Genomic DNA, 23,658 nt, shown 5'->3' with positions numbered 1-23,658 from the left:
ACACCTGCGTACGAGGCCTACCATCATGCCACCTCTCAAATGCATAGCTTGACTACCAATTGTGTAACTGAATGTAGATGCTGTTATAAGTGACGATGCTCTGATACTATATAGACCAGGTGCATGAAGATGTCGATCGATCGATGGAATATAGCCTAGTAGTGCATACAGTAAGGGAGGACGGGGCAACCAAATCACCGAAACTGGCATGAGGATTGGACCTATTCAGGGAAGCTAGAAGGGGAGAGGAGAAAGAAAGACGATGTTTACAGCTACACGCAGTAGTAGTAGTAGTCCTGCATGGGGTCGTGGCGGAAGTGGCAGTCGGGGTTATTTGGGTTGGGGGGGGGAGGCATCTCCGGGGTGGGTGTTGAGCACACCTTGCAGACAGTGATATATAGAACGAGTCGGCTGGAATGAAGGGCACGTCATTGAGTAGATGTTGAAAGCCATTTTTGGGTGTTGTAGTGAAACAGACTCAGGTATGAAATCAAGTTTTGTCCATTCTATTCATCCTATGCATGCTATATGTGCAACAAGAAAAACAAAGATGCAAGTATGCTCACTCCAGTAATGTAAACCAAACAATAAACCGACGTAAAGACATGACATCCGGGCTCCAAATGCAAAGGGTATCTCTAGGGCAATCAGCTGCTCATGAGAACAAAGAAGATATGAGTAATAATGATGCAAACGAGGCAAAGCAAACATTCCAGGTCACACAAGTAGAGATAATAAGACGAGCAAACTCAAAACATGACACGAAACCACCCATTAGGATCATGCGTAAAATCAATGCGCAACGAAAAAGGACTCGCTAAATGCTGAATATGTGCTTGGATTAGTTGGGTAACTGATCTTGAACTGCAGGTTCGTCCATTCGGACTAAAGCCTTTGCAACCGCCACTCCGACGTCTTTGAAAAGATCGCGCATTATGGCTTCGCAGCTCCCAGGGGCGTCCTGCTGTTTGGCACCCTGGGCCCGAAACCGAGCAGATAGCCGGTCAATCAGTTTGCCGAAGGTGCTTTCAAAGTAAGACTCGACAAGCTTCCTTTTCAGGTGGGCGTTGTCGGCGTGTTCCTCGGCATAAGGACTGCCGGAAGGATGGCTCCCGGGGTCTACACGAATACGCTGGGCAGGACGCTCAGCGAAGGAATCGTCTAGCTCGCGAGGCCTTTTAGTCCCTTGTAAGGGTTCGTGCAGTGCAACAGAGGGCTGATGAGGTTGGGGCAGATAGGCCAGAGCCGGGTCCGTCAAGCCATCAGTACCAAACTCAGGCTGCTCTTCGCCATTTTTGGTTTTCTGGAAAACCAATCGACGCTCCCGCCGGACTTTGGAGCGAGACATCCAGTCCGCCAGAGGATCGACATACCCCGTCCATGTTCTCATGGCTTCCATGTCCTCCAACGGCGGGAGACTCTTCAACCAGACCAGAACCCGCTCGATTTTCGTCGAGATCTGTACCAACCCCTGCTCGGGCACCATCCGGACGGGCTCCGGGACCTGAGGGGGTTGAGGTTCTACTCTGGTGGGTAGTGCAACAGCCGCCCCCAGCGGGGCTTTGGCTGTCACATCCCGAGGTGTGTTGTATTTAACCAACCATGAAGTCAGTAGGTCCCAGACTTCAGTATCAATGTCTACACCCGGATACGGATCACCGTTCGCATACGCCTCCCAGTGGGCCTTTCGTTTCGAAATGTAGGTCTGAATACGGCGGCGGCATGACTGCCAGGAATAGCGACGTCCCGTTTGCAATTCAAGTTTGTTGGAAATTTTAATCCAGAAGGATTTCGGATGGTTGTGAGCATCGTCATCGTTCATGGACGCCGCGCACAAATTGACCAGGCACACCTGCTCGGGGACGCTGAGTTGTCTCCCACGGCCGGCGAAAGGAAGGGACTCTATCGGGGTAGATTTATCCAATGAGGCCGAGGGTTTAATAATGCCAACGACGGCTGCTTTGGAGGCAGTAGTGGAGGGGTTGTTCGGAGACTGCGGTGTGGTACCCCATTGATCGTGGTCAGGCCGCATGGGGTTGGGAGTGAAAAGGGCGGCGGTAGCAGGGTGGTTCATGGCTCGATGGGCGGCGGGGTTAGGAGTGCCGAGTGCCGGGTGCCGGATCCTCGTGGAGATGAACGAAGAAGCCAGCAGCGCCCAAAGAGACCTGTCGTGGAAGAGAGAGGAGAGGGGGAGGGAGAGGGAGAGGGAGAGGGAGAGGAGAAGAAATAGAAGGGAGAGAGGGTGTGAGGATGAAGATGAAGATGCGGGCGAAAAAAGAGGCAAAAACCGAAATAGGGAACCGGAAGGAGGAAGAGCGAAAGGCAAAATGATTAAGGCGACGCCCGCACCGCGTCCGCGTCAGCCCACGTGATCGGCAGTTGGGTACAAACGATTCCCTGATCCATCGCATGATGCCGGTCGGGTTTTGCCCCCTTCAGCCCACATTCTCATCTTATATTAGTCGAGAGGAAGTAGTCAGGGTTTAAATGCTTCTATACAGGCAATTGCACAAGATGACTTCTTAATCCCGATCCCGAATAATGAAAGTTGGGGAAAAAAAAGAAGGAAAAAAGGAGAAGCACCAAAATGGTTTAAGTCGACGGAGTACTTTGGCCGGTCCGCGTATCATATTACCGCATCGGGAGATCGCCTCGTGATCTGCTTCTCGAGTCCCTTTTGGGAGTAAAGAAAAAGTAAAATAATAAAAAAGAAAAATAAAATGATAAGGCGAGTTTCAAATGGCATCTCCATCCCCCCAACTCACGCTCTCCTCCTCTACCTCTTTCCCCCTCTTTCGCCTTCTGCTGTACACTTCAACCTCGGCTTGTCTCACTCTCTAACCAACCACTTAGTGCCTCTCCGCACTGATCTCCCTCGGAAGGGTTACCCGCCCGTTCCCGCTCGACGGATCCGTTCAGCCGACGCGCTCCTCATGCATTCATTCCACTCATCGTGGTTGAGCTATGAGCTATATGAGCTATGCTGGGCTGCCCTGGATTGCTTCGGCTCCGGCGGGCTGATCCTTCTTTCACTACCCCCTGCTATGGATAGGCTAGTGTTTAGCTCCCGGGAAATTTAATTATTGAGGTTCAGACTCCAGCCGATGATCTTCGTTAGTGCATTGCGCGAACCCATGGCTGCCTCTCCGTCATGGGCCGTGATTTGTCAAATCCGCGTGCGGTTAAGGTGGTACATCTGGGACATGTGAACTTACCGTGAGTGCTTCGTCCATGTCATTCGCCCTGTGGGGTAATCCAGACTCTTCTGATCCCTTACGTGGAGCAACGTTCAGGTCAAAAAGGACCTCCCACCCCTCGTGCCTGTCCTCGCAAGCCAAGCATTGAAAATTCTCCTCAAATCTCCTATCCCCCTTATCACTCTCCGACCAAACAATCTCTATATACTACTAGGCGACTATACGTGCAGGCGAGCAAGGATGTCATCACGAGTTCGACCCAACCTGCTGGATGTGGTTTCCTCTTTGTCCTCCGTCCCGGGGACGCGGAACCAATATGCCGTGAAGATTACACGGGACTGGTGTACCCAACAGTACGTCCGTTTGACAGCCGCATCCTTGCTCCATCACTCGAAGGGCTGAGTTGACCAGAGCAGCTCTGTCCTTGGGGGGTTCTCTACTGCGATTATGCTGGCCGCCGGTCAAAGGTTCCTCGACCAGGAACTTGGCGTAGGCCGGTTTCCCGACCCCGTTCATGCGTTCGTCCAGTTTCTACACATGGTTCACCCTGGCCCGTCAATTATTACTTGTACGTTTTTACGAATGTCCAAGAAACAATCCGTTCTACAAGTTGAACTCGCGCGTGCCCCTAAGCCGGGAGAGGACTCCGACTCTTACCCAACTACTACTCTCGGTATCTTCACCTACGGCGATATCAGCAAAGAAAAGGGCCTCACGCAAGAAACGCGGCCGATAATCACTCGACCACCCCCTGATCGACTGACGGAATGCGTTACTATCGATGACCCCGTCGTCAGTTCCACCCCTGTGACCGCGAAGATGAACTGGGTCGCCCCACGATCTCCACAGGGACTCTGGGGCCACCGCCTCGGCGGCCACAACCGCGAGGTCTGGCTGTCCTTCCGCGACGGCTCCAAACTATCTGACGTATTACATCTGGCGTATCTTTCCGACTTGGTAAGTTGCGGTTCTTCGCAACATTCTTCTAGCTGTGCTAACACGCCGCACTGCGGTAAGCCCCTGCAGCCACCAGCAACCCATATTCCGGACTTTTACGCTAAATATGCCATCTCCACCCTGTGTCTGTCGATCGAGTTCAAACGGCGGCCCGACCCGTCCACTGACTGGATCATGGTCCGCTCCAATTCCAACAAGGTCTCTAATGGCCGGTATGATGCTGCCTTGCAACTATTAGATGAGAGAGGGAATCTTCTCGCCTTGAGCAATCACGTTGTATTTACCTCGGACTTGAAGCCGAGGCCGGCTCGGCTGTGAGTGGGGCTGTGGATCTTTTAGTATTTGAGCTTAGCGTTAGTCATTATCACTGCAGTATGCGATGATAAATTCAAAAGCGAGGTTTTTCTGAAAAAAAAAGAAAAATAAATAAATATAATAATAAGATGGATGCACATTAATCTGTAGTTACAAGTATGCATTACCGGCACAATGGATCGGTTCCCACCTTGATTCTCCAAGGGCAGAACATTCTGGATTGAAGCGATCATGCCATCTGCAACAATACTTGAGGGGGATAGGCACCTCTTTTAACTACATATGATTCAGTCATACTAGCTGTGGGACATCGGGTTACGACTAATATGATAACTGATATTTTGAGTGCCTAGGGGAATTCCTGTTCTGTTCAGATACAAAGACATCATTGATCGTGTCAGTAACTTATAGTAGTAGATTACCTAGTCGAACCAGCACTGCAAATTCATACCAGTAGCGGTTATAGTATCAACAGTAAAAATATGTATGTTACTCCTAGGACATTAGTGCTTTATCTTCGAATTCTCGAGTGCTATTTCTAGTCATTCAGACTGCGAGCAGTGCCTGCATATGAAATACATAATGAGATAGTATACTATTTAACATCTCCGTTGAATGAAGAAGCGACTGTGCGTAATAAACATCAATATCACTGCGTGCATTGAAAGAACTGAAGATAGGCCAGGTATGCTAGTAACTACAAGGAGAATTTGATGTATTATGTGACTTGTATGAAAGAAGAGTACAGGGAACGCCTTGCCAGTGAAAAATATACCCTAGAACCGAAACCAAGGAAAGCTAGAAGGGACACGCGAAGAAGAATCGCATCGACTTCTTCCAGAAACGAGATGAAACAGCAGTCAGTAATATGACTTTCTTTTTTATGCGACTTCTGCCCAAGGGTCATCCATTTCGTAGGCTGAGCTACTACTATGAGCGAACCCGCCTATACTGGATAGGCCGAGACTGGCATCGTTGTTGCTTCTGCTGTTGCCAAAGACGCTTGATGTTGACGAAGTAGTATTCGTATCGTTGAGCCGCCTGCCGGACTCGGATGATACGCCCGTTTGCTTTTGCTCTTGTTTAACAGTTGAGCTGATTACATTGCTCACGCTGAAGCTAGGATAAGAAGGGAAGCTTGATGTGGAGACATAGAAGTCTTCGGCCTTCCCCGTTGTAATTGCCGGAGGCGAAGGAGGCATTTCAATGATCTCGACATCGCTTTCGTCGGAAGCAGGACCTGCCGTTGTTGAGATTTGCGCAGACCTGGACTCCGCTTTGAGGGTAGGTTTGAGATCGGTCTTCTCATCATCGAGCATGTCATCTTCCAGAGAAATTGCATCCATGATAGACTGTCCTGCTTTGCTTGAACCGGTTCCGCTTCGGGTTGGCGTTATAAAATTGGCGGGTGTTCTGGGAGTGGGTCTCCTTCGAGATGAGGAAGAGGAGACAGGCTTCTGGATCCCATTGCGGCCCATACGAGGTGTTCGTGGAGCAGGAGAGGCAATACTGCCGGTAGTGGATTTTCGGGTCTTCGCAACGGGAATATCAGTGATCCCCCGTTCTATGGCTTCCTGTCGGAGTTGGTCGGCGAATGTGTGGACTTTCCGGAAGCGGTTTTGAATTGCGTCGTACGTTGCTCCCTGTCCGAAGTAGGCGGCTATGGCATTATAGTCGAGCTTGCTGGAACGTTAGTGGGATACAGCCATGGGGGAATGAGACTGCCGTACCTTTAGACTCGGATGGGCTACGACGAGCGCCGCACAGAGACGGTCGGCTGACTCGGCTTGTTTCCAATTGACCATTGTGCTTTTAGTGTTTTGCGTGGGATGCCGATTGCAAATTTTCAGAGATGAGAACGTGCGAGATGATTAGGTTAGATCCTGTTGTGCGAAGTAAAAGAAGTCTTAGTAGAATGATGCCAGAGACTGTGTGAAGGTAACACACATATTGAGTCCCCAGATGTTCAGTGAATGTCAAGTCATGATGGCTAGCCAGTCTTGAGACCACAGCTATGACAGCCAGTCAAACAGACAGCCGGGCGACAGGTCAGAAAGTTGGTTTGGGGACCACCCAGACACTGAGATTTAGTGACATGACTTTTATTGAGCTGACAGGCTATACCCCGCAGACCCAAGGGAAGGGGAAGTACCTCTCTCTCATTTTCTGTGGAAGACTGTGTACTGCTCCACTGAAATCTGTGGGAAGGGAAGAGAGTGGTACCTGTCCACTGCCCACAGAGTTGATGTGTAGATTCCACCAGAGGGGAAGAAAGGCCAACTGGCTGCACAGGATCCCCACAACAGCACCAGATCCGATCAGTCATTTGGAACAGTAGATAGAACAGATTTTAGTCTGAAACAAGTCTGCATCCGATCCACGGCCGAGTTCGGGGAAGTTTTGTTGCAGCATCCGCTGCAGCCAGAGAGAAAAAGGTCAAGTGGATAAGATAAGCACATGCAGGAACATCCACCCTGATGACAGGAATCACCAAATCCAGCATATCTACAGAATACCTAGTGAAATAAAGTGCGCAGAATACACTGGATAGAGCCCGACCACAACCGGTGCTGAAGTAACCAGATGCATCTCTACAGTAGACTACAAGTAATGCATGAATAATGAGATAACCGGTCAACGTCGCTTGGAAATCGCTAGTCACTGTGTGAACCACAGCTATTCACTATAGAAAAGTGAACACAGGAAAAAATGTATTTTCACATACCCTGAGCTGCTTTCCACTCCTTCCATTTCTTGTAATCTGTTCTGGTCTCTTGTCAAATTCTCCTCCTTCTCTTAACTTTTCTCTTCCTTACATATTCGCTCTGCTTCTGTGATTAAGACTCTATTACGACTTCGTCTCAATTCTACTTCTTCGAAGTATATTGCAGCTCCTCTATACATACATTAAAAACCTTATCTGCACGAGGAAGTAACAACCATGAAGTGGACTCCTGAGAAAGATCAGCTTGTAAGTCTACTCCTCTTTCCCCTCTTCCTCTCCAACACACAACCTACACCATCTATACTCTTTCCACCACCTACTACTACTGTACCCATTCTACCCCTTTCACACCATACCACACCACATCAACCATCTTCCCCATCCTCCCCACCAACAAACAAACAACTCACCCACGAATTCCAGCTCCTCCTCAAAATCCTCGAAACCCACTCCCTTTCCGTCGACGCCAAACGCGTGGCCGAAGCATGGCGTAAGTCTATCCCCCCCCCCCCCCTCCTTTCCCACTACTTACCCCAATCCAACCAACCAAACCCAAACTAACCACCACAAACCAGCTAAATCCCTCGGTCCGGACATGCCCACCCCGCGCGCCATCTCCGAGCGTCTCGTTCGCATGCGCAACACCGCTCGCGAGTCCAGCGGCATGGAGGGACACTTTTCCATCGGAAAGGGGCTCAAGACCGGGAGTCCAATGACCAAGTCTACTGCTAGTGTCGCTTCCAGCCCTGCTTCTGTCTCTACTCCTTACAAGTTGCGCATCAGTAATGCCAGGAAGGGGTCGGCTTTGAAGAGGAAGCGCGATGACGACGATGGTGATGATGATGAACTTGAGGATGGACATGTGGGGGAGTATACGCCTACCCCTGCTAAGATGAAGGTGGAAGGAGGTAGTGATACTGAAATTGAGAATGGGATGGAGACCCCGACCAAGGCCATGAAGGGGAAGGGAATGAGCGCGAGGTCCTCTGCTCAGTTGAAGAAGGAGGTGGTTGACTTGGAGAGCGAGGCGGAGGTTGCTCCTGTGAAGCGTGTTCGTAAGGCCAGTGCGCTTGCGCCTGGAATGGTGGAGTGGAAGGATGAGGATGATGACGGGGAGGGGGAGAGCTCGGCCAGCGAGTATGTGCCTGAGGTGGTGGTTAAGGGAGAGGGGGTTTACAGTGCTGAGGAGTTTGATGATGGCGATTTGTATGATGCTTAGGTTTGCAGGGTCGGTTTATGGAGGTGGTTGGGGATTTGAAGATCTGGTGGATGAACTGGACAGTTGCTAATGAAGTTATGAGGATTCTGCTTTTCATACCATGTACTTTAATTACTTCCAACGCGAGTGAAATTTGCAAATGAGAACACCTAGCTCAATTTCAATAGATCGGATACCACTTATCCTAAGGTACAATCACCACCCAACCCGACGCCCTTTCCATCCTAAGCAAGCATCCAGCAAATGAAAAGAAAACAGCCAGTTACATAACCATCAACTCCCCCAAATCACCCAATTCATTCCCTCAACCACAAAGCATCTTAAAATAAAGAAGCCACAAAGAAGCAAGAACCCCAACACCATCAAGCATCATCCTCCTCCTCGCCCTTAACAACAGGACTCTCCTGCACCCCCTCACCAACACCACCTTCCTCAGCCCCAGGAGTCTCAGGAACACCAAGCTCCTCGTCATCATCATCACTACCCTCCTCCTTCTTAACAACCGCAGGAGTAGCAGTAGCAGTAGCAGTACCATCAGCCTTCTTAGCCCGCTTAGCCTTAGGCTTCTTAGCAGCGCCAGCACCAGCACCAGCACCAGCAGCCGCAACAGTATTAGTATTAGTATTAGTAGTAGAAGTACTAGCTTCACCACCCCCAGCAACGGGGTTCTTGCGGGGCCGGCCACGCTTTCTTTTCTCGGGAGTAGCGGGGGTAGGAGTAGTGGGTGTCTCGTTTCCCGGGGAAGTCATGGTAGTAGTACTAGTCGCAGTAGTACCAGTCGCAGGGGACGAGGCGGTACCGCCGGGAGTAGAGGTTGAAACTTTGTCCTTCAGACGCTGAATGCGATGTTGGACGGCGGAGACGGTGCAGCCTAGGGTATGTGTGTTAGTATGTATGCATGTATGTATGGATGGATGGATGGATGGTTTTGGGGAAGAAAGGGAAAGACACATACCGGGACCCATGAATTTGGCCAGGGCGTGCATGTCCAGTTTCACGTTCGTGGTGGATAGGATGCCGACGAGGAGCTGGGTCAGGATGTGTTAGTTGGTATTGGGTTGGGTTGGATTTGGGGTGAGAAGGGGGTGGTCGTACTTTAGCGTCGTTGGTCTCGTTCCAAGTCATGGGCATTTTGGCGGTTTGGGTTTGGTAGTCTTAAGGTTTGTTGTGGTGTGGGGAGAAGGTAGATAGAGAGGGGAGGATTGTAGTTAAGTTGGAGTAGGGACGGATGGAAGGAGATATAGTGAGATGGAGAGAGGAATTGTGGTTGAGGAGGCGAGAAAGGGGAAAGTAGGAAAAGATGAGCGAGGGGATGGCGAGAGCTGAGAAAGTGTTCTACTCCAGAAGGTTTGTGGGTTGAGGTGGGGGTAAGGGATTTTGATTTGATAGTTACATTCACTTGGAGTATCACCAGTGTTAGGACTTAGTTTTTACTATTAGGTTCTGAGTTGGATGTGATTTGATGTTTGTGGGAGGTTTGCATTGCAATGCGATTTATTTGATTGTGACTAGCTTGGATATCATTATATGGACACTGGTTGAGCCATGGCGCGGTGGTATCATCAAAACATGACAAGAAATAAAGTGAGAAGGGCGCAGAAGAAATAAGAAATCTCAGCTTGCCTTCTCGAAGATAAATTTGTTGTATTCCGCCGGATGATAGGATGAGAAATAGTCGTTATATCGCAGCTCCTCCCGGCTCTTCTGAGCTGTTTTCAAGTCGTCAAACTGTCGGAAAAGCCGGCCAAGCGTCACATACAGCTCGCAGTATGCAAGCCTACACATGTCAGTACAGTTCAATCTCACATGTGAGGTGACCTACGGCATCCCGATACATTGTCTAGACCCCTTGCCGAAAGAGAACAAGTACTTCTCAAGAGACTTGCCAATTACTGGATCAGTCCATCGGTCTGGGTCAAAGGTTTCCGATTGTGGGAATAAATCTTCGTTGTGATGCATTGTCCATGAGCTCATGCTGACAACAGTCTTAACATATGTTAGCGGATTGACAATTACAGTGGCAAGCTCGATGCATACCCCAGGAGGAACATGATAGCCATTGAACTCAGCTCCGACGTCAGGAACGACTCGTGGTAGTCTACCAGGGACTCCACAGGATAGCCTAGATTGAAGTGAGCGAATGTCTTTCCCGGTTCACCAGGAATCACATCACCTTAGAGCCTCCTTGATAACAGCGGTCTTTCAACGTTAGCTATAGTTATATCAATGGATATCTCAGGCGCATACCAAGTAGGGCAATCTTTCCAAATCCACAAAGTCTATTTGCCCTTCCGGATCAGGAAATGCCTGCTTCAGCTCCTCCGTTAAGCGTTTGTAGATTTGTGCATTCCGAACAACATTGTAGGCAGCAATGGTGAGCGCATTTCCAGTTGTGTCTGCAGCCGCAGCCAGCATGATATAGGCCTCGTCTTCCAGCTCCTCCACCGTGGGCACCACATGACCTTCAGTAGCCTCCGGGTGAAGAAGCTGGTGAAATATAGTTGCTCGGCTTCCTTTCTCGCCCCGATCAACAGCGTCCTTCACCTTCAATATTTGGCGACGAGAACCCTAGGAGACGTCAGCCCTGATAGGTGAAAGGAGACATACGACCAACCTCACGATGCAACATCATCCTCGTCAAAGGTTCACTAGTCAACTTAGCCAACCAGAACGGTGTGCCCAGTGAAAGCCCCTGTATAGCCGGGAATTGCTGAAAGAACCAAAATGCCGGACCAAAACCTCGGATCATGTCAAAGAACTCAGCGCCAAAGTTTCTCTTGTTGAGAAAGCCGTAACAATTCCCAAAGGCGTAGTCACTGATGACATCCACAGAGATAGCTCGAAAGGCATGATGCAGGTCAATACAGCCGGTCGAGCTGAAAGACTCCCTCATGCGCCTGACCAGCTTGTCTGCCTTCTCCTGCACAATATCCTCTAGCTCTAGCACCTTTTTGCGCGAAAAGAAGGGGTTCAAGGCCGATCGCTTGACTCGATGTACGTCGGGGCTTGGTGCCGTAAAAGTCGCCTTGTGGGTGCCGAACGCGCCATAGAACTGAGGGTCCTTGCCATACCGTGATCCTATGTAGTAGATCTTCTCGCAGTTTTCAGGGTCGCTGAGGTGGATCTCGTCAGGTGTGATGCGGACAACGGGGCCTACGCTGCTTAAGTAACCGCTGCGAGCAGGAGGGAGTCAATCATATCACATGGCAGAATGAACATACCATATTGCTCATGCAGCTTTTGAACCTGAAGATAAAAGGATCCACCTTGCATGTTATACCAAAAGGCATACAGATGCGTGGCCCGAGCAAGAAGTGGGCCCGGTAGATGGGCCAGGGGGTGGAAGAACAGCCGGTACACGATCGTCCAGATGCATCGTAGGATGAGCAAGATAGACAGGACGGAAACCGTGAGTAATAATACATGGATTGAAACCATGGCGGGCAGATGGCCTGGATCAAGCCTCATGTAGGACCCGGGAGGGAGATAAGGTGAACACCCTTGTCAGAGAGATCTTCCACTGCTTTAAATGGGGGATATCGGGTGACCAGAAACCCTATTACCCCATTGATGCCACGCGAGTCTTACCAAGCCTGAATAGTGATGGCAATCATCAGAGGGTCCTACCTCATGGGGAATTGAACGAGCAGACCCCGCAAGGGGGCCTAGCCTGGATGGGAATGGGTGAGCCGTCGGTTGGGTTAGAAAGACGAGCAAGACGGACTACTAAGAAGATGACATCAAGTCATGCGCTGTTCAGGCCTCGGTAACAAACTTCTCTGTGGCAGGTCCAAGCATCTTGACTCGCCTTGGAACCGCATCCGGTGCGAGAAATGGGCTCTTTCCAGCATACGTTCGGCATACATGAGGTAGGGACAACAGGTCATACTAGTCCTTCAGTTGCCTTCTGCAGTGCAGCCAGCAAAAAGCAATGGACCCAGTGGTCTGGTCCGAATTTCCGGCTGCAGAATTGCAGAATGTCCCGGGAAAAGGGTTAATCTAGGCTCTTGGCGAGGATTGACATTCTTCAGACCTGTCATCGGCTGAACAAACCTAAGGCCCCATATCGAATTATCTGTCAGTTAATTCTAAACGGCCGTTACTGCTAACGGCTGGCTTCTAGTTAAATTAGCGGCGTATGCGACCAGTATCTGTGGTCCAAGTGGCCGGGTCTGACCCACGGCGAGCGATGACAAGGACAGCAAAGACAAGGGAACGAAAGACGCGAATAGTAAAAGAGGCATTTAGCATAATAGGAAGACAATAGTACAATGAAAACCGGCCGGGCGGGTCGGAGGTCAATCCGCGTCCCGTCATTTCCAAAAGTCCCCAATAGACGTGCCATGACTGGTCAATGGGTCTATTTCCGGGTGGAGCTCAACTCTGATTCTGCGGGTGTGCGGCCTCCAGAAAGATCGTCTTCTGACCATCCCCAGGAAGTCAATGCCCCTACAGTGTATGGTTGCAGGTTTGCAGAGAAAAAGAAGACCGGTGGATGGGATGCACAAGGCGGCCAGGCAGACAAGACTGTGAGAGAAACAAGGAATGCCACCCAACTAAGACTGCTCTACTCGGGGAAATAGTATCATCATCATCAGACAATGGTGAGCATATTCGTGCAACCAAGGTTTGTCCGAAACCGTGCAGGACCCTAAAACATAATTGGGGTCGAACTGCAATCATTGGATGTGCTCCAGCTACACCGGCCGCCGTCATCCCCCGGTCGCCTCCACCATCCAAGCTCCCGACAACCAATCGAAGGCGCGTGCAACGCATACTGAGCAGGACACCAACTCACAAGTCCACATTAAACCCAAGCATTCCCGGCCGCCCCGGCCTTTCATGGCGGGGGACGTCGAGCCCCGATTCGCACACCTCTGCCAGACTAATCCTGCCTGCTTGCAGTAGTCTCCTACGCACTGCATTTCCTCGGTTCTTATTCCAGTCAGCCGTGCCGCAGTACATTTCGTCCCAAACTCTAATAGGCACTTGTAGGCTTTTGTCCATACACCCCAACCCTGTTGTAACCCAAATGGAATAGTCCTGAGTTAGCTTCGTGCTCGTCCAGTCCAGAAGGTTAAACACGACTGTATCTTACACGTTGAAGTATGCGTGAGTATTCGGATCACGGAGGCCTTTGCGCATCTGGGCCAAGAAAACCTGCACTTCGGGATAGGTCCACTGAATCCAGTAAGGATTGTCCTGTCAGCCCATGTCCGATTGGCTGCTGTCAAGGGCGGGTGGTGCGCAACGCAGATACGAGGTATAACCCTCTCAGACACACCAAAGAAGAAAGCATGCTCAAGTGCTTCATCATCGACTTGCAAATGAAGGGTGGACTTACTCCCATGACTCGGGTCAGCAGCGCCATGGCCCATCCTTCAATTCCCTGCTCACAATGAACCAAGTTCCACATGCCTAGTTTCTTCAGCCTTTTGTCTCGACTCCACTGACCGACAGGCAACTTCATGCGGTGTTCCGTCACGTTGTGAAATCCAGCCTGCTGCATATAGCCCTTCGCAAGATCGGCAATGCGAAAGGTCTTGCCAAACTTCTCGCCTGCCTCAATGAAAGTCTTCGACCAGACAGCTAGAACATGGTCGTCTGTCACCGTGCCATCATCCGATCGAAATTGTATGGACATCTCGAGTTGGTCAAACCAGCCTCCAGGCCGCAAGCGACTGGAAAAGCGATGAGTAACGCAACGTGCAACCGGAAGTATCGTTGAGGGACTAACCTGAGAACATTCTGATAGAATGCGGGCCAGTCCGCGATCGCGCCATACAGTGCACGAACGTGGATCAAATCGAAATGGTTCTCTGGATAGACCCAGTCTTCCGTCGCGTCGTCAATCTCGAACTGTAGATTGGGTGGTACAAAACCAGGCTGTATGGGTGACAGATCGGTGCCAATGACCTGTGCTGAAGGATATTCATCTGCGAAATCACTGGATATGGGATGATCAGATATGCTCAAATTGGCCCATCTTACAATTGCTTCTACTCACATGGCCCAAATCCCTGTGCCAGTGCCAACATCCAGCGCTCTCTGTCATGCAGAACCTCAGCGTTTGCCATGATTGTAAATGCCGGATTCGTGCTACTTTTGACATACCTGTATGTTGTCGCTGATCGGCGCAAGTAGTAGTTTACCATCGAGAAGCAATGTAAACATATGATGACTGTTACCAGCATTAGCCTGCGCATTGAGGCAATTTCATGAAGCATACGCAATATCTAGTTGCTCGTTTTGCATATCATCATTAGGCCCCCTGCGAATTGATCAGGATAGTGTGCACACCGAAGCTACCCAACAATAGTCATACCAATAAGCCCCTTCTTTATAGGCGTGATAGCGTCGTCCATTTTCAAATCGGTAGGAGGTGATCTCAGAGTTCAGCGACGTTGTATCGCTCGCGCTAAACACTGTAAGCATGAGGGGTCGATGGTATGGGCGATCGATAAACTTACAAATCTTCTGCATAGTCCGAGAACTCTTCTTCAGGCTCTGCCTCGTCCTGGTGAGACTAAGTCAGCCGGCAATTGGAGAAAGCAAAGGTCGGCAATCAGCGGTAATCAGCGTACCGAGTCTGAAGATTCACCATCAAGATGCCCTGCGACGGGCGCAGCGCTCTGGGATACGTTTTGTGGAGCCGAAGCCAAAGATGAGGTGGGCTGTGGGGGGTCATTAGCGGCAGCCCCTTGAGAATCGGGGATGGAAAAGGATTCCGCCATGGGGTCCAATTTCCGGGAAGCTCGTAGCGAAGTCGAGGAATAATGGCTGGGAAAGGAGACAACCTCGTGGGTCAATATGGGGTAAATTCAAACTACTAGGTCGTGTGTATCGAGAGAGGTGGATGACATTCGATCGGGGTCGACTTTCTGATTCCTGCGCTGTCAGGGTTGTTCCTTTTAAAGAGAGGGGGCTTCCCGCTTCCCGATTCGTGGCAAGCTGCAACTAGCTGAGGCGGTACTATTTGATTAGACTACTACCACTTCAGGTGCTAGGCTGCCTTCCTCGAATTCCCCTTGGAGATAGTCGTCACGATAGTAGCCCAGGACTAATTTCCCCCTTGTAAAGATGATCTTTTTTTCGCCACTCGTATCCTGTCAGCGGGCATCGAATGCAGAAAAGATGCAGATGGAACGGAAGAGCCTTCACACGTTTCGATGTCTGTCTATCCTATTCACGCATGGGTGGGGACTCAAAAGTGGGCTGATCGAAGGACTTGTCGCCGCTTACTTGTGTAGCCCCAAATGCACACGATTCAGAAAAATTCTCTGTACATCCGGAAGTCCTCGGCGATGCATGAACAACGATGCAAAAGGATCTCTCTTCCGCTTGGCTCACGGGTCAGTCCCCACTTAAAGTAGGTGGATCGGCAACGTGTAAGCGTCTAGACATTACTCCCTGCAACGTCTTGTTCATAATCTGACTCATGCTCAAAATACCCTGTATAAATATTACTTTCTGGAAGTGTCTGAGCATCTGGAGGACGTTGTCTCGTACCGAACAACACGGATACCGAAACACCTGTCGGCAGTACAGCCACCCATTTTGATATATCATGTATTCCCAAGATGCTTCTGGCTCTACTTGTGTGTTGAATAAGGGAGGTATAGATGCAAAATTAAGATTAAAATGCGGTGCAAACGCTTTTCTAGCATGCGGGTATGGCCCGTGCATGCGGCCGGCCGCTTCATGTCCTACTTAGTACTTTATATACCAGTAACAACTAAATAGATTGAGACTGCAGTACTAGGCCAGAAATCCCGTGGAAGTGCCCAGGTAACTTATCCCAGGCCGGAGCACTTGATTATGAGATAATTGAAAAAGCAAGAATGCACAGCTGGCCGTGATTTGGGTCATTCCAGCAGTACGGAGTGGACTGTTAACAACATATGCAAGAGATAGAAACTGGAATGTGTTGCACTTAAGCTTGTAAATATTATCTCTTCATTTTATGATACTTCTTCTCCCGTTCTCTATTGTCCGCCTAAGCTGTGGCGATCTGAGATCGCTTTGATCGCTCTGCAGCAGAAATGGATGTCCCTGAAGAGATCAAAGACAAAGAGAAGGGGCCATCAGCGATGAATGGGGGTTTCTCTTATATGGTATCTAGGATTATGGACTGATATAACTATCAATGCCATACCAGATATTCATCATGAAGAAGATGGTTACTCCTGGCAATGATGAACTAGTCCACATCCTCTGTCTATCCAAGGCTTGGCCGAGTATTTCCATCAAAGCAATGGGTAGGCATACAAATCGAATTCAAGCACAATTTATGTATATTTCTTTTAGTGTCTGCATAGTGTTGATGAGACTTTGCTGTCCAAATACGATGGTGTTGTCCATGGACAAACCCCGCAACGGCACCGTGCATATGATGGATCCTGTTTTCTTTTGAAGTGGGAAGCCTCACCCCTGTCGAGTCTTCTTCCCCCGCCTTTTCTCAGCCTTTGGTATACTACGACGCCAGTGTTACAAGAAAACTAGCACATACTTGCATTTATCTCCCTTGTTTTCTTACATACTTACCGACAACTGACCAGTGACACAAATATGCGACCCCGAATGCGTTTCGACGATGTGGCCTGGGAACAAGCCGAGGAAGTATCAGACAATTGACTGCTTTAATTCCTCGATTATGACATCCTGAGGCCGATCGGATCGTCGCATCTCGAAGCTCTCGCGGATCTCAATCTTGAGCATCTCATCCACGAAAGAAACGATGCCGTGGGCTCTGCAGACGATTGCCGACGAAGATTTGTGGCGAGGCAGCTTTTTCGTGAACTTGCCAGGGACAAGCGACTCAACAGTCCTGCGCTTGACAAGGGGCCATTCAGACTATGGTGTGATGATTTACGCCCAGCTAACGTGCTTCTGCATGGTAATTATAAACTTGCTGGCGTGGTCGGTTGGGAGTTCACATACGCTGCACCCGCCGAGTTTTCCTATGCGCCTCCTTGGTGGCTGCTCATCGAGAAACCCGAGTACTGATCAGAGGGTCTCGAAGACTGTATCGAAACGATCGACTTCCGACTGAAGATGTTTCTTAAGGTGATGAAAGAACATGAAGACAATGCGATACAAAATGGTCAATTGACGGAGTCTCAACGGCTGTCGAACCACATACGTGAGAGCTGGGAAAGTGGGGGCTTCTGGGTTATGTATGCAGTAACGCATAGTTTTGCCCTTGATGCGATTTATTAGCAGAAGATAGAGCCACGCTTTTTCGGACCTACGGAGGACTACGAGGAAGTATGGAGAGAGAGAGTTGATCTGCTAGATGAACATGGAAAAGATAAGATGGAAGAATTAGTGTCTCTGAAGTTGGAAGAAATGCAGAGCAGAGTTTTGGCTTGGGACCCGGACGAATATACGATGGCCTTTCACCAGCAATTGAAGGAGCGGAAAGGGAAGGAAGATGGAGGGATAAGCGAAGGGGACTAGAGGAGAAAGACTCGAAGGTAGGTATTTACTATATAAAGCCCACGCAAGGGAGGAAATGCGTTGTGTGGGGGATGTGGGGAAGAAGAAGAAAAGAAGCAGCAGCTGTGTGATGTATATTCCATTACAACTCCCACCTCAAAAATTGGTAACATGATGGCTTGGAGAAGGTTATCCGGAACGGGGGTGTGCAGCTGCTGACGTTGACAATTGCCAACAAGCCTGACTAGTTATATCCCCGCTTTACGGACGGGCATGGAATCATCATGGTGGGATGGGACAGGGGCGTAGCAAACAAACTAGATGCACGATGCTGTACTCGACAATGTGAAGACGGAAAGCCAAACGGAGTCGGACATGCAACACTTCGGCTTCTTGCATGTGGATATCCGCCTCTCGGCTGGTAGTTATGATTCTGACGCTGGTATAGTACTGATTTGTTGGTTATCTACGATAGCTGTGGTCACAGGCAGTCAAAGTTTGCCTGTCGGTGACAGAATCAGATAGATTGGTGACATGGTAGGATACTATGTAGATCATGAAGTTATCATACTTTCTATGGCTAACAGGAATGGAAGAACCGTGGTTGAGGGAGCGGAAAGGACGGGCCCGCTTGTTGGCCCGAACCTTGTTCTTGTTCTTGTTCTTACGGGAATGCCGCATGTAACATCAGCTTACTGGAGGGCTACTGGACGAGGAATGGGCGCAAAGCAGATGCTGATGACTGGGCGATTAAATACATAGCACAAAGTGGAAACCCATGGTAGCTTATGGAATCTCTCTTTCGTCCGTCCTCGCTACAGTGTGTTTTGGGGTGGCTCGCGTTCATAAGTAGACGCCAGACTTGGCTGCTTCTATTTACGGGTTATTGATCGTTCACAATCTCGAAATTATATATGCATAATAATACTGCCTTGCAGGTTTTGCTTGAAGACAATAGTCATCAAGGCTGGACGGAAAGCACCTTGGTGGCAGGCCTTGCAGGGAAATCCATATTATTAAGGATCAAGTATGTAATTCATCCAACCATTCAGGGTCCGCTGTTCTGAGCTTCTTACTGAGCAATTTGCGGTGTTGGGAAGGAGCGACCGGGAGAGACAGAATCCGAATACGGTCGCGGTACTTTGGTTTGACTCAAAGTAAATAAAAGCCGCAGAATAGAAGACACTTCGATCACAACCATCATTAATCTCTCACTCTGTCCAGATGCGTTAGCTCGCAGCCAGATATGCGGCTGAGTTATAAGCTAACTAGTAGTTAAGCTGCCCGCAGGACAAACGTAAGCCAACAGAGACCAAACCCACAGGTTTTTGGCCTGGTCGCTTGCATGCGATATTCATAGCATCTGTTACAGATCGAGATCGCATCCGATGCTGGGCACCAAGCGAAGCGGGCATTCCGATGCAAGGAAAGGCCAGACAAACAATAAGACCACGCAACTGCAAGAGGGGTAATGTGTTCTTCCGCTGGGAGGCATTTCGCCCCATCAACAGCGTGCCAAGAGGAGGATTCACCAGGTCAAACAGACCCCATAGCGGGGTTCCTCTGGGATAAGCCACACCACAGCTTTTGGATTTGCGGAATGCAGAGCGCTGCCAGCCAACGGCCTCCCAAACTCTCCAAACTTTCCTTTGTTTGCCTGAGGCCCTCAGCCCTGTCAGGGGCAGTTCTAACGTCTTGGCCAGCAAGACAAGAAGTTTGAAACACAGCCACTCCGCCCGAAATCGCTCAGTCCAGAAATCCAGTGTTGTCAATCAGCCTTATGTCATTCTGTCGGCTCTGATTCACTTGCCAAGGGATTATCCCGTGGGGCGTCGTTGCGCCCAGTGACCGTCAGCCCAACAGAAGCCAGCACCAGCCGCAAATGCTCATCGATGACAAGCATGTCGCCATTCCATTTTCAACGCACAGGAGGGTCATGACATGCACCAAGCGCCATACCAAGACTGCTGCCTAGGACGATAGGGAATCGGACGACTGGCAATGGAGATGGAGCCCTGTCTGTGGCTGAGATGAAGGGGGAAGGACCCTTTCAGGGTCCACCGCTGACCTGTCTGCCAAGAAGCCTCATTGAGCACGCGGAGTGGGGGGAATACTGGCCCCAGAGACCACCATGAAACAATAATTGTCGATTCTATGGAGCAACAAGCCACAATAGTGGGAATTTTGGCGCCTTTCTGGGGCTAGCAACGTTGAACCGTCAAATCACCGTTCATGGTGCTTCACTCCATACTGGGGTTGTTGCATAGCATTCCCCTATCCCAGGAAGCCCCCACGAAAATAGCCTACCTAGTACTTACCAGGTTGTCAACAATCAATCAATTGAGTGCTCAAGCCACTGGCAAATGACCTGAGGCCAAGTGTATGATATCCATGCACAGCATCTCTTGGTGACTGCGATGAGCCGACTCCACTGATGCTCGACGAGGTATAAAAACCCCCTCCATCCCAAGTCCAATCTCCTTCTCCTCCATCAACAAAACAAACCACAACCACAGAGCAATCAATCTCGTTACACATTCATCTTCAATCCATTCCCTCATAATCTCTTTCACAACTTCATCACAATGAGCTTCTACCGTACCGCCGAGGATATCAGCCTCAAAGACGACCACATCCTGGTCGCCAGGGTCGCCAATGAAGAGGGAGAGATGGTAGATTCTGAATTCGATCTTAACTCTTGCATTGGAAACGACGAGGGTATGGGATATTCTACCAAGCTACCAGAGCGTAGCCATATTCTACTTTGGTTATAAGTAAGCTAACAATGTACACCCATAGGTCGCTTCCTGTGGGGCGGCAACGACTTTGCTGGCAGCGCCGAAGAGATCAGCTTCTCCATCGAGGGCGAGGACAATGTTCCCGTTCTGAGAGCCAAGCTCTCCAACTCCGAGGGCGAGTTGTTTGACGCTGATGTCAATCTGGCCGAGCACATCACCAACAACAACGGTAACTTGGAGTACCAGGAGGAGTCCTTGTTGTAAGGGCGGATTGTATCATTGAGTGTATCATGGCAGACAGTTATCATGTCTTGATAGATTTATGTGGAATTATATGAAATACCATTACCTTTGAACAAGCAGCATGCTTCTATCTCAAAATAGAGTTCGTGTTTCTACCGCTTGCTTCAGTTGAACTTTCGTCTAATATTGTTAAGATTGCCCGCATAAGATACAAAGTAGATGTCACTTTGTTAAAACCCGCAAAACAGCCCACTCGTAGTCCCATTGCCCACCCTATAGAAGAAACTCCCCATCCCCGGAAATCAACACTGTATCGATCCCGAACTCCTTGACCAAATTACCCAGTGTGTATCATGTAAAATCAGGAGAAACAACCTAGATCAAGCAAACGTAATCGACAACTGGTCTGAAAGATATGTTTACCACGCGTGTCTCCCATCATTGACGTCCAGATCATTCCCATTCCAGTCTTCATCGCCACTGAGCTCGTCGTCGAGGAAATCCCCCTCATTGTATTGTGTCTCAGACGGACGCTGATTGTCAATGCGGACCATCACAACATCACACATGCCTTGTCTCGCAGTTAGTGGTTTGTCGCTGGCCTCCCGGGATTGCTGCTTTGCTGCCTTTTCGCCTTCATCATCGCCGGTCTCGGAGAATTTCCTCAGGGCAAGACGCGCGCTCTTGCGCTTAGATGGCGTCGAAAACCCGCTATGTTGGGTGTCAGAGTGCGTATGAGTCTCCTCGGCTTGTGGAGTACGACTCTGATGCGTTACATCTGATTCCGGAGGGGCGCGAGGAATAGAACGCAGGTTCGGGTCCGGGGGTGGACTTCGTCGTAAAAACGTCTTCTCTAACTTTCCGATCCATTTTTCTCGAAAGGACGCACGATCTCGCCAGCCGATCTTGAGGATTGCACTGATCACAAGTCGTCGCAAATTTCGCAAATCGGACGCCGCATCGATGAGCGTCCCAAAGAAGACCTCGGCTGTCGTATCGTCCCATTTGCGCAACTGAATTAATTCAATGTCTTGCAGCGTGGATGGCCAGGTTGGAACACCGGCTGACAGGTCAAGCAGGGTTTGGAAGTGGGGTTCGACGTCGTGATAGCTCGACGCATCATACATGGATATATCCATCTTGAACTTCTCGAGATTCTTGCAAGACTCTGCAAGATTCACAGCAAAGGCTAGGCTTAGATGGCGGTTATGTCTCAGATCTAAAATCTGTAGATGATGGCCATGGGAGAAGAGAAATGAGCCAAGATTCATGGCAGTGACGTTGTCGCAATTGTTAATGGTGAGTGAAGTAAGTCCCATCGGCAAGTTGGGGAAGAGGTACTCGTTTACAATGGAGCATTGTACAAGATCCAAGCGGCGCAGGTCTGGGAGTTCTCGTAGGGCTGTCGCGAGAACAACTTCGTTTTCATCGGAGCCCAACTCGTCACCATCCGCATCCTCCGAAGTCAAGTGCAACAATCGAAGTTCCTGGAGTCTATGAAATGCGGGCTGCAAGTGTTTTTCCAGCATGATGGGTAGCAACTGTCTGGTCTCCATGAAACGACTGTTCCACTCCCATGACCGCAAGTGTATTGAACTGGAGACCAGTGATGCAAAGAGAGAGTCCGGATATGTCCATCTGGACCTTGGGTTCAGCCAGGGGGATCCGCCCAGGAAGTAATCTTCTTTATGGTAGAGACGCAGTGTTTTGACCTGAGGGGTTTGTTCAATTAGCCTTGACAACTCAAAATAGCCCAGGGTCGGCCCGCTCTTGTAGAATAAGAGACTCTCAACGTCAACATGCAGTTCTTTGACCTTGCTAACGTAATTAGTGGAAAGAGAGTCTTGGGGCTTAGCCAGTAGCTGTAGCAAAGCATGAGCCTTGGCTGCTGGCAGGAGGGGAGGACAATGATAGAGAGCCGCCAGCGCAGGTTCATGAAACGCATGGCACATCAAAGCAATGTTCACGAGCCACTGGACGGAGCTATGCCTACTCGCCGTCTTTTCATCCATTAGTGGGCTCGCTGCACAGGAGAATATGTCATAGAGTATGTGGTATGGGAGAGTTTGCCATGGTGGAATGACCCCAGAAGTAACAATCGGCGTATTATCTTCCTCAACCTTCCTACGTTTTTTGAGCGGTCGGCCAAGCTCGATACGTCTCCGACCCGTGCGCTTTTCCACGTTCTTTGTCTGGGAGCGAGTCTTCACCGTTCGGTTGCGCGTGGCTCGTGATGGCGCGGAACGACTGTTCGTCTCAGTAAACGGGTAAGTAAGATGCCCAGGGGCGTCAATCGTAGGGACTACAGCCTCCGGCTCATCATTGGTGGCATCAAAGTCATCGTCAGTGGATTCCTCACGGTAGGATTTGGGCATGCGAGCTGAGTTGCGGGGGCGCAGTGAGAGCGACAAGCGCCTCGCTCGTTCCTCGTCTGACTGGGTATCTTCGTCATCACGACCTTCGGAGCTGCTTTCTTCATGGTAGGATTGGACTTGGGTGCGACTGGAACGGATGGGACGAGACGATCTCGATGACGGAGCCATAGCGGGACGAGTGAATTGATTTAATAGTAGGCGGTGTGAGAGACCACAGGGAGTGGCAGGCGGCACAGGAGCTCTTGCTGCTAGTGCGGCTGCTACTAAGCTCCAGGTGGTGTACGGTAGGCGGGATGCAGGGGAGAGGATCGCATTTCATCTGGATGAACACCAAGGGAGATGAGAAGAGATTGTGAGAAGAGCAGGTGAAATTGTGAAGAAAAGGATAGGCCGCAGGAGAAAGAAAGAGGAGGTGAGTTACGGAGTAGTGAGTAGGAAAAAGGAAAGAATG

At 49.9% G+C, this 23,658-nt stretch overlaps 11 protein-coding genes across 11 annotated transcripts; 4 read left to right on the top strand and 7 right to left on the bottom strand.

The window, feature by feature from the left end:
• Window positions 1-479: 479 nt before the first annotated feature.
• BO88DRAFT_372421 (uncharacterized protein) lies at window positions 480-2,282 on the bottom strand. Its single transcript, XM_025704238.1, has one exon. The coding sequence runs from the start codon at window positions 2,072-2,074 to the stop codon at window positions 842-844; it is 1,233 nt and encodes a 410-aa protein (XP_025559237.1). The 5' UTR covers window positions 2,075-2,282; the 3' UTR covers window positions 480-841.
• A 1,015-nt stretch (window positions 2,283-3,297) lies between these two features.
• Window positions 3,298-4,554, top strand: BO88DRAFT_140033 (thioesterase family protein). The gene is made up of 3 exons (XM_025701445.1): window positions 3,298-3,550; window positions 3,614-4,154; window positions 4,215-4,554. Exons 1-3 carry the CDS (start codon window positions 3,438-3,440, stop codon window positions 4,470-4,472), a joined length of 912 nt encoding a protein of 303 aa, XP_025559236.1. The 5' UTR covers window positions 3,298-3,437; the 3' UTR covers window positions 4,473-4,554.
• Window positions 4,555-5,350: 796 nt separating this feature from the next.
• Window positions 5,351-6,274, bottom strand: BO88DRAFT_418553 (uncharacterized protein; the record flags this gene model as incomplete). The annotated part of the gene is made up of 2 exons (XM_025708352.1): window positions 5,351-6,148; window positions 6,200-6,274. 2 exons carry the CDS (start codon window positions 6,272-6,274, stop codon window positions 5,351-5,353), a joined length of 873 nt encoding a protein of 290 aa, XP_025559235.1.
• A 127-nt stretch (window positions 6,275-6,401) lies between these two features.
• BO88DRAFT_140018 (uncharacterized protein) lies at window positions 6,402-7,036 on the bottom strand. The gene has a single exon (XM_025701444.1). The coding sequence runs from the start codon at window positions 6,793-6,795 to the stop codon at window positions 6,460-6,462; it is 336 nt and encodes a 111-aa protein (XP_025559234.1). The 5' UTR covers window positions 6,796-7,036; the 3' UTR covers window positions 6,402-6,459.
• Window positions 7,037-7,219: 183 nt separating this feature from the next.
• On the top strand, window positions 7,220-8,540 carry BO88DRAFT_395306 (uncharacterized protein). The gene is made up of 3 exons (XM_025705191.1): window positions 7,220-7,440; window positions 7,618-7,684; window positions 7,770-8,540. Exons 1-3 carry the CDS (start codon window positions 7,411-7,413, stop codon window positions 8,411-8,413), a joined length of 741 nt encoding a protein of 246 aa, XP_025559233.1. The 5' UTR covers window positions 7,220-7,410; the 3' UTR covers window positions 8,414-8,540.
• Window positions 8,541-8,768: 228 nt separating this feature from the next.
• On the bottom strand, window positions 8,769-9,544 carry BO88DRAFT_438000 (uncharacterized protein; the record flags this gene model as incomplete). Its single annotated transcript, XM_025709654.1, has 3 exons — window positions 8,769-9,284; window positions 9,369-9,441; window positions 9,509-9,544. 3 exons carry the CDS (start codon window positions 9,542-9,544, stop codon window positions 8,776-8,778), a joined length of 618 nt encoding a protein of 205 aa, XP_025559232.1. The 3' UTR covers window positions 8,769-8,775.
• Window positions 9,545-9,902: 358 nt separating this feature from the next.
• BO88DRAFT_437999 (cytochrome P450) lies at window positions 9,903-11,993 on the bottom strand. The gene is made up of 6 exons (XM_025709653.1): window positions 11,635-11,993; window positions 11,028-11,566; window positions 10,661-10,981; window positions 10,587-10,612; window positions 10,236-10,535; window positions 9,903-10,190 (listed from the first exon to the last, which is right to left on the bottom strand). Exons 1-6 carry the CDS (start codon window positions 11,879-11,881, stop codon window positions 10,028-10,030), a joined length of 1,596 nt encoding a protein of 531 aa, XP_025559231.1. The 5' UTR covers window positions 11,882-11,993; the 3' UTR covers window positions 9,903-10,027.
• A 497-nt stretch (window positions 11,994-12,490) lies between these two features.
• BO88DRAFT_471307 (uncharacterized protein) lies at window positions 12,491-12,996 on the top strand (the record flags this gene model as incomplete). The annotated part of the gene is made up of 1 exon (XM_025711697.1): window positions 12,491-12,996. The coding sequence occupies exon 1, from the start codon at window positions 12,685-12,687 to the stop codon at window positions 12,994-12,996; it is 312 nt and encodes a 103-aa protein (XP_025559230.1). The 5' UTR covers window positions 12,491-12,684.
• A 395-nt stretch (window positions 12,997-13,391) lies between these two features.
• BO88DRAFT_457135 (class I SAM-dependent methyltransferase) lies at window positions 13,392-15,147 on the bottom strand (the record flags this gene model as incomplete). Its single annotated transcript, XM_025710975.1, has 10 exons — window positions 13,392-13,431; window positions 13,512-13,594; window positions 13,758-14,094; window positions 14,151-14,360; window positions 14,421-14,461; window positions 14,528-14,594; window positions 14,643-14,684; window positions 14,739-14,831; window positions 14,884-14,930; window positions 14,998-15,147. 10 exons carry the CDS (start codon window positions 15,145-15,147, stop codon window positions 13,392-13,394), a joined length of 1,110 nt encoding a protein of 369 aa, XP_025559229.1.
• Window positions 15,148-20,436: 5,289 nt separating this feature from the next.
• BO88DRAFT_457134 (CVNH domain-containing protein) lies at window positions 20,437-20,853 on the top strand (the record flags this gene model as incomplete). The annotated part of the gene is made up of 2 exons (XM_025710974.1): window positions 20,437-20,569; window positions 20,651-20,853. The coding sequence occupies 2 exons, from the start codon at window positions 20,437-20,439 to the stop codon at window positions 20,851-20,853; spliced, it is 336 nt and encodes a 111-aa protein (XP_025559228.1).
• A 146-nt stretch (window positions 20,854-20,999) lies between these two features.
• On the bottom strand, window positions 21,000-23,639 carry BO88DRAFT_407622 (uncharacterized protein). Its single transcript, XM_025707481.1, has one exon. The coding sequence runs from the start codon at window positions 23,373-23,375 to the stop codon at window positions 21,252-21,254; it is 2,124 nt and encodes a 707-aa protein (XP_025559227.1). The 5' UTR covers window positions 23,376-23,639; the 3' UTR covers window positions 21,000-21,251.
• Window positions 23,640-23,658: the final 19 nt, after the last annotated feature.

This window comes from Aspergillus vadensis, assembly GCF_003184925.1.
Source record: "Aspergillus vadensis CBS 113365 unplaced genomic scaffold BO88scaffold_25, whole genome shotgun sequence".
NCBI classification, from domain to species: Eukaryota; Fungi; Ascomycota; class Eurotiomycetes; order Eurotiales; family Aspergillaceae; genus Aspergillus; species Aspergillus vadensis.
The sequence above is the reverse complement of the archived record's forward strand: the minus strand, read 5'-3'. Positions and strand labels throughout refer to the sequence as shown.

What these genes read in the sequence shown, in the direction of transcription:
- BO88DRAFT_372421 (XM_025704238.1), bottom strand. Translation starts at nt 2,074, where the DNA reads ATGAACCACCCTGCTACCGCCGCCCTTTTCACTCCCAACCCCATGCGG.
- BO88DRAFT_140033 (XM_025701445.1), top strand. Translation starts at nt 3,438, where the DNA reads ATGTCATCACGAGTTCGACCCAACCTGCTGGATGTGGTTTCCTCTTTG. An exon ending in CGGGACTGGTGTACCCAACA is followed by an intron (nt 3,551 to 3,613) that starts GTACGTCCGTTT and finishes TGACCAGAGCAG; the next exon opens with CTCTGTCCTTGGGGGGTTCT. An exon ending in TGGCGTATCTTTCCGACTTG is followed by an intron (nt 4,155 to 4,214) that starts GTAAGTTGCGGT and finishes CACTGCGGTAAG; the next exon opens with CCCCTGCAGCCACCAGCAAC.
- BO88DRAFT_140018 (XM_025701444.1), bottom strand. Translation starts at nt 6,795, where the DNA reads ATGACTGATCGGATCTGGTGCTGTTGTGGGGATCCTGTGCAGCCAGTT.
- BO88DRAFT_395306 (XM_025705191.1), top strand. Translation starts at nt 7,411, where the DNA reads ATGAAGTGGACTCCTGAGAAAGATCAGCTT. An exon ending in CTCCTGAGAAAGATCAGCTT is followed by an intron (nt 7,441 to 7,617) that starts GTAAGTCTACTC and finishes CACGAATTCCAG; the next exon opens with CTCCTCCTCAAAATCCTCGA. An exon ending in ACGCGTGGCCGAAGCATGGC is followed by an intron (nt 7,685 to 7,769) that starts GTAAGTCTATCC and finishes ACCACAAACCAG; the next exon opens with CTAAATCCCTCGGTCCGGAC.
- BO88DRAFT_437999 (XM_025709653.1), bottom strand. Translation starts at nt 11,881, where the DNA reads ATGAGGCTTGATCCAGGCCATCTGCCCGCCATGGTTTCAATCCATGTA. An exon ending in TGGAAAGATTGCCCTACTTG is followed by an intron (nt 10,613 to 10,660) that starts GTATGCGCCTGA and finishes TAACGTTGAAAG; the next exon opens with ACCGCTGTTATCAAGGAGGC. An exon ending in GTTATCAAGGAGGCTCTAAG is followed by an intron (nt 10,536 to 10,586) that starts GTGATGTGATTC and finishes ACTTCAATCTAG; the next exon opens with GCTATCCTGTGGAGTCCCTG.
- BO88DRAFT_407622 (XM_025707481.1), bottom strand. Translation starts at nt 23,375, where the DNA reads ATGGCTCCGTCATCGAGATCGTCTCGTCCCATCCGTTCCAGTCGCACC.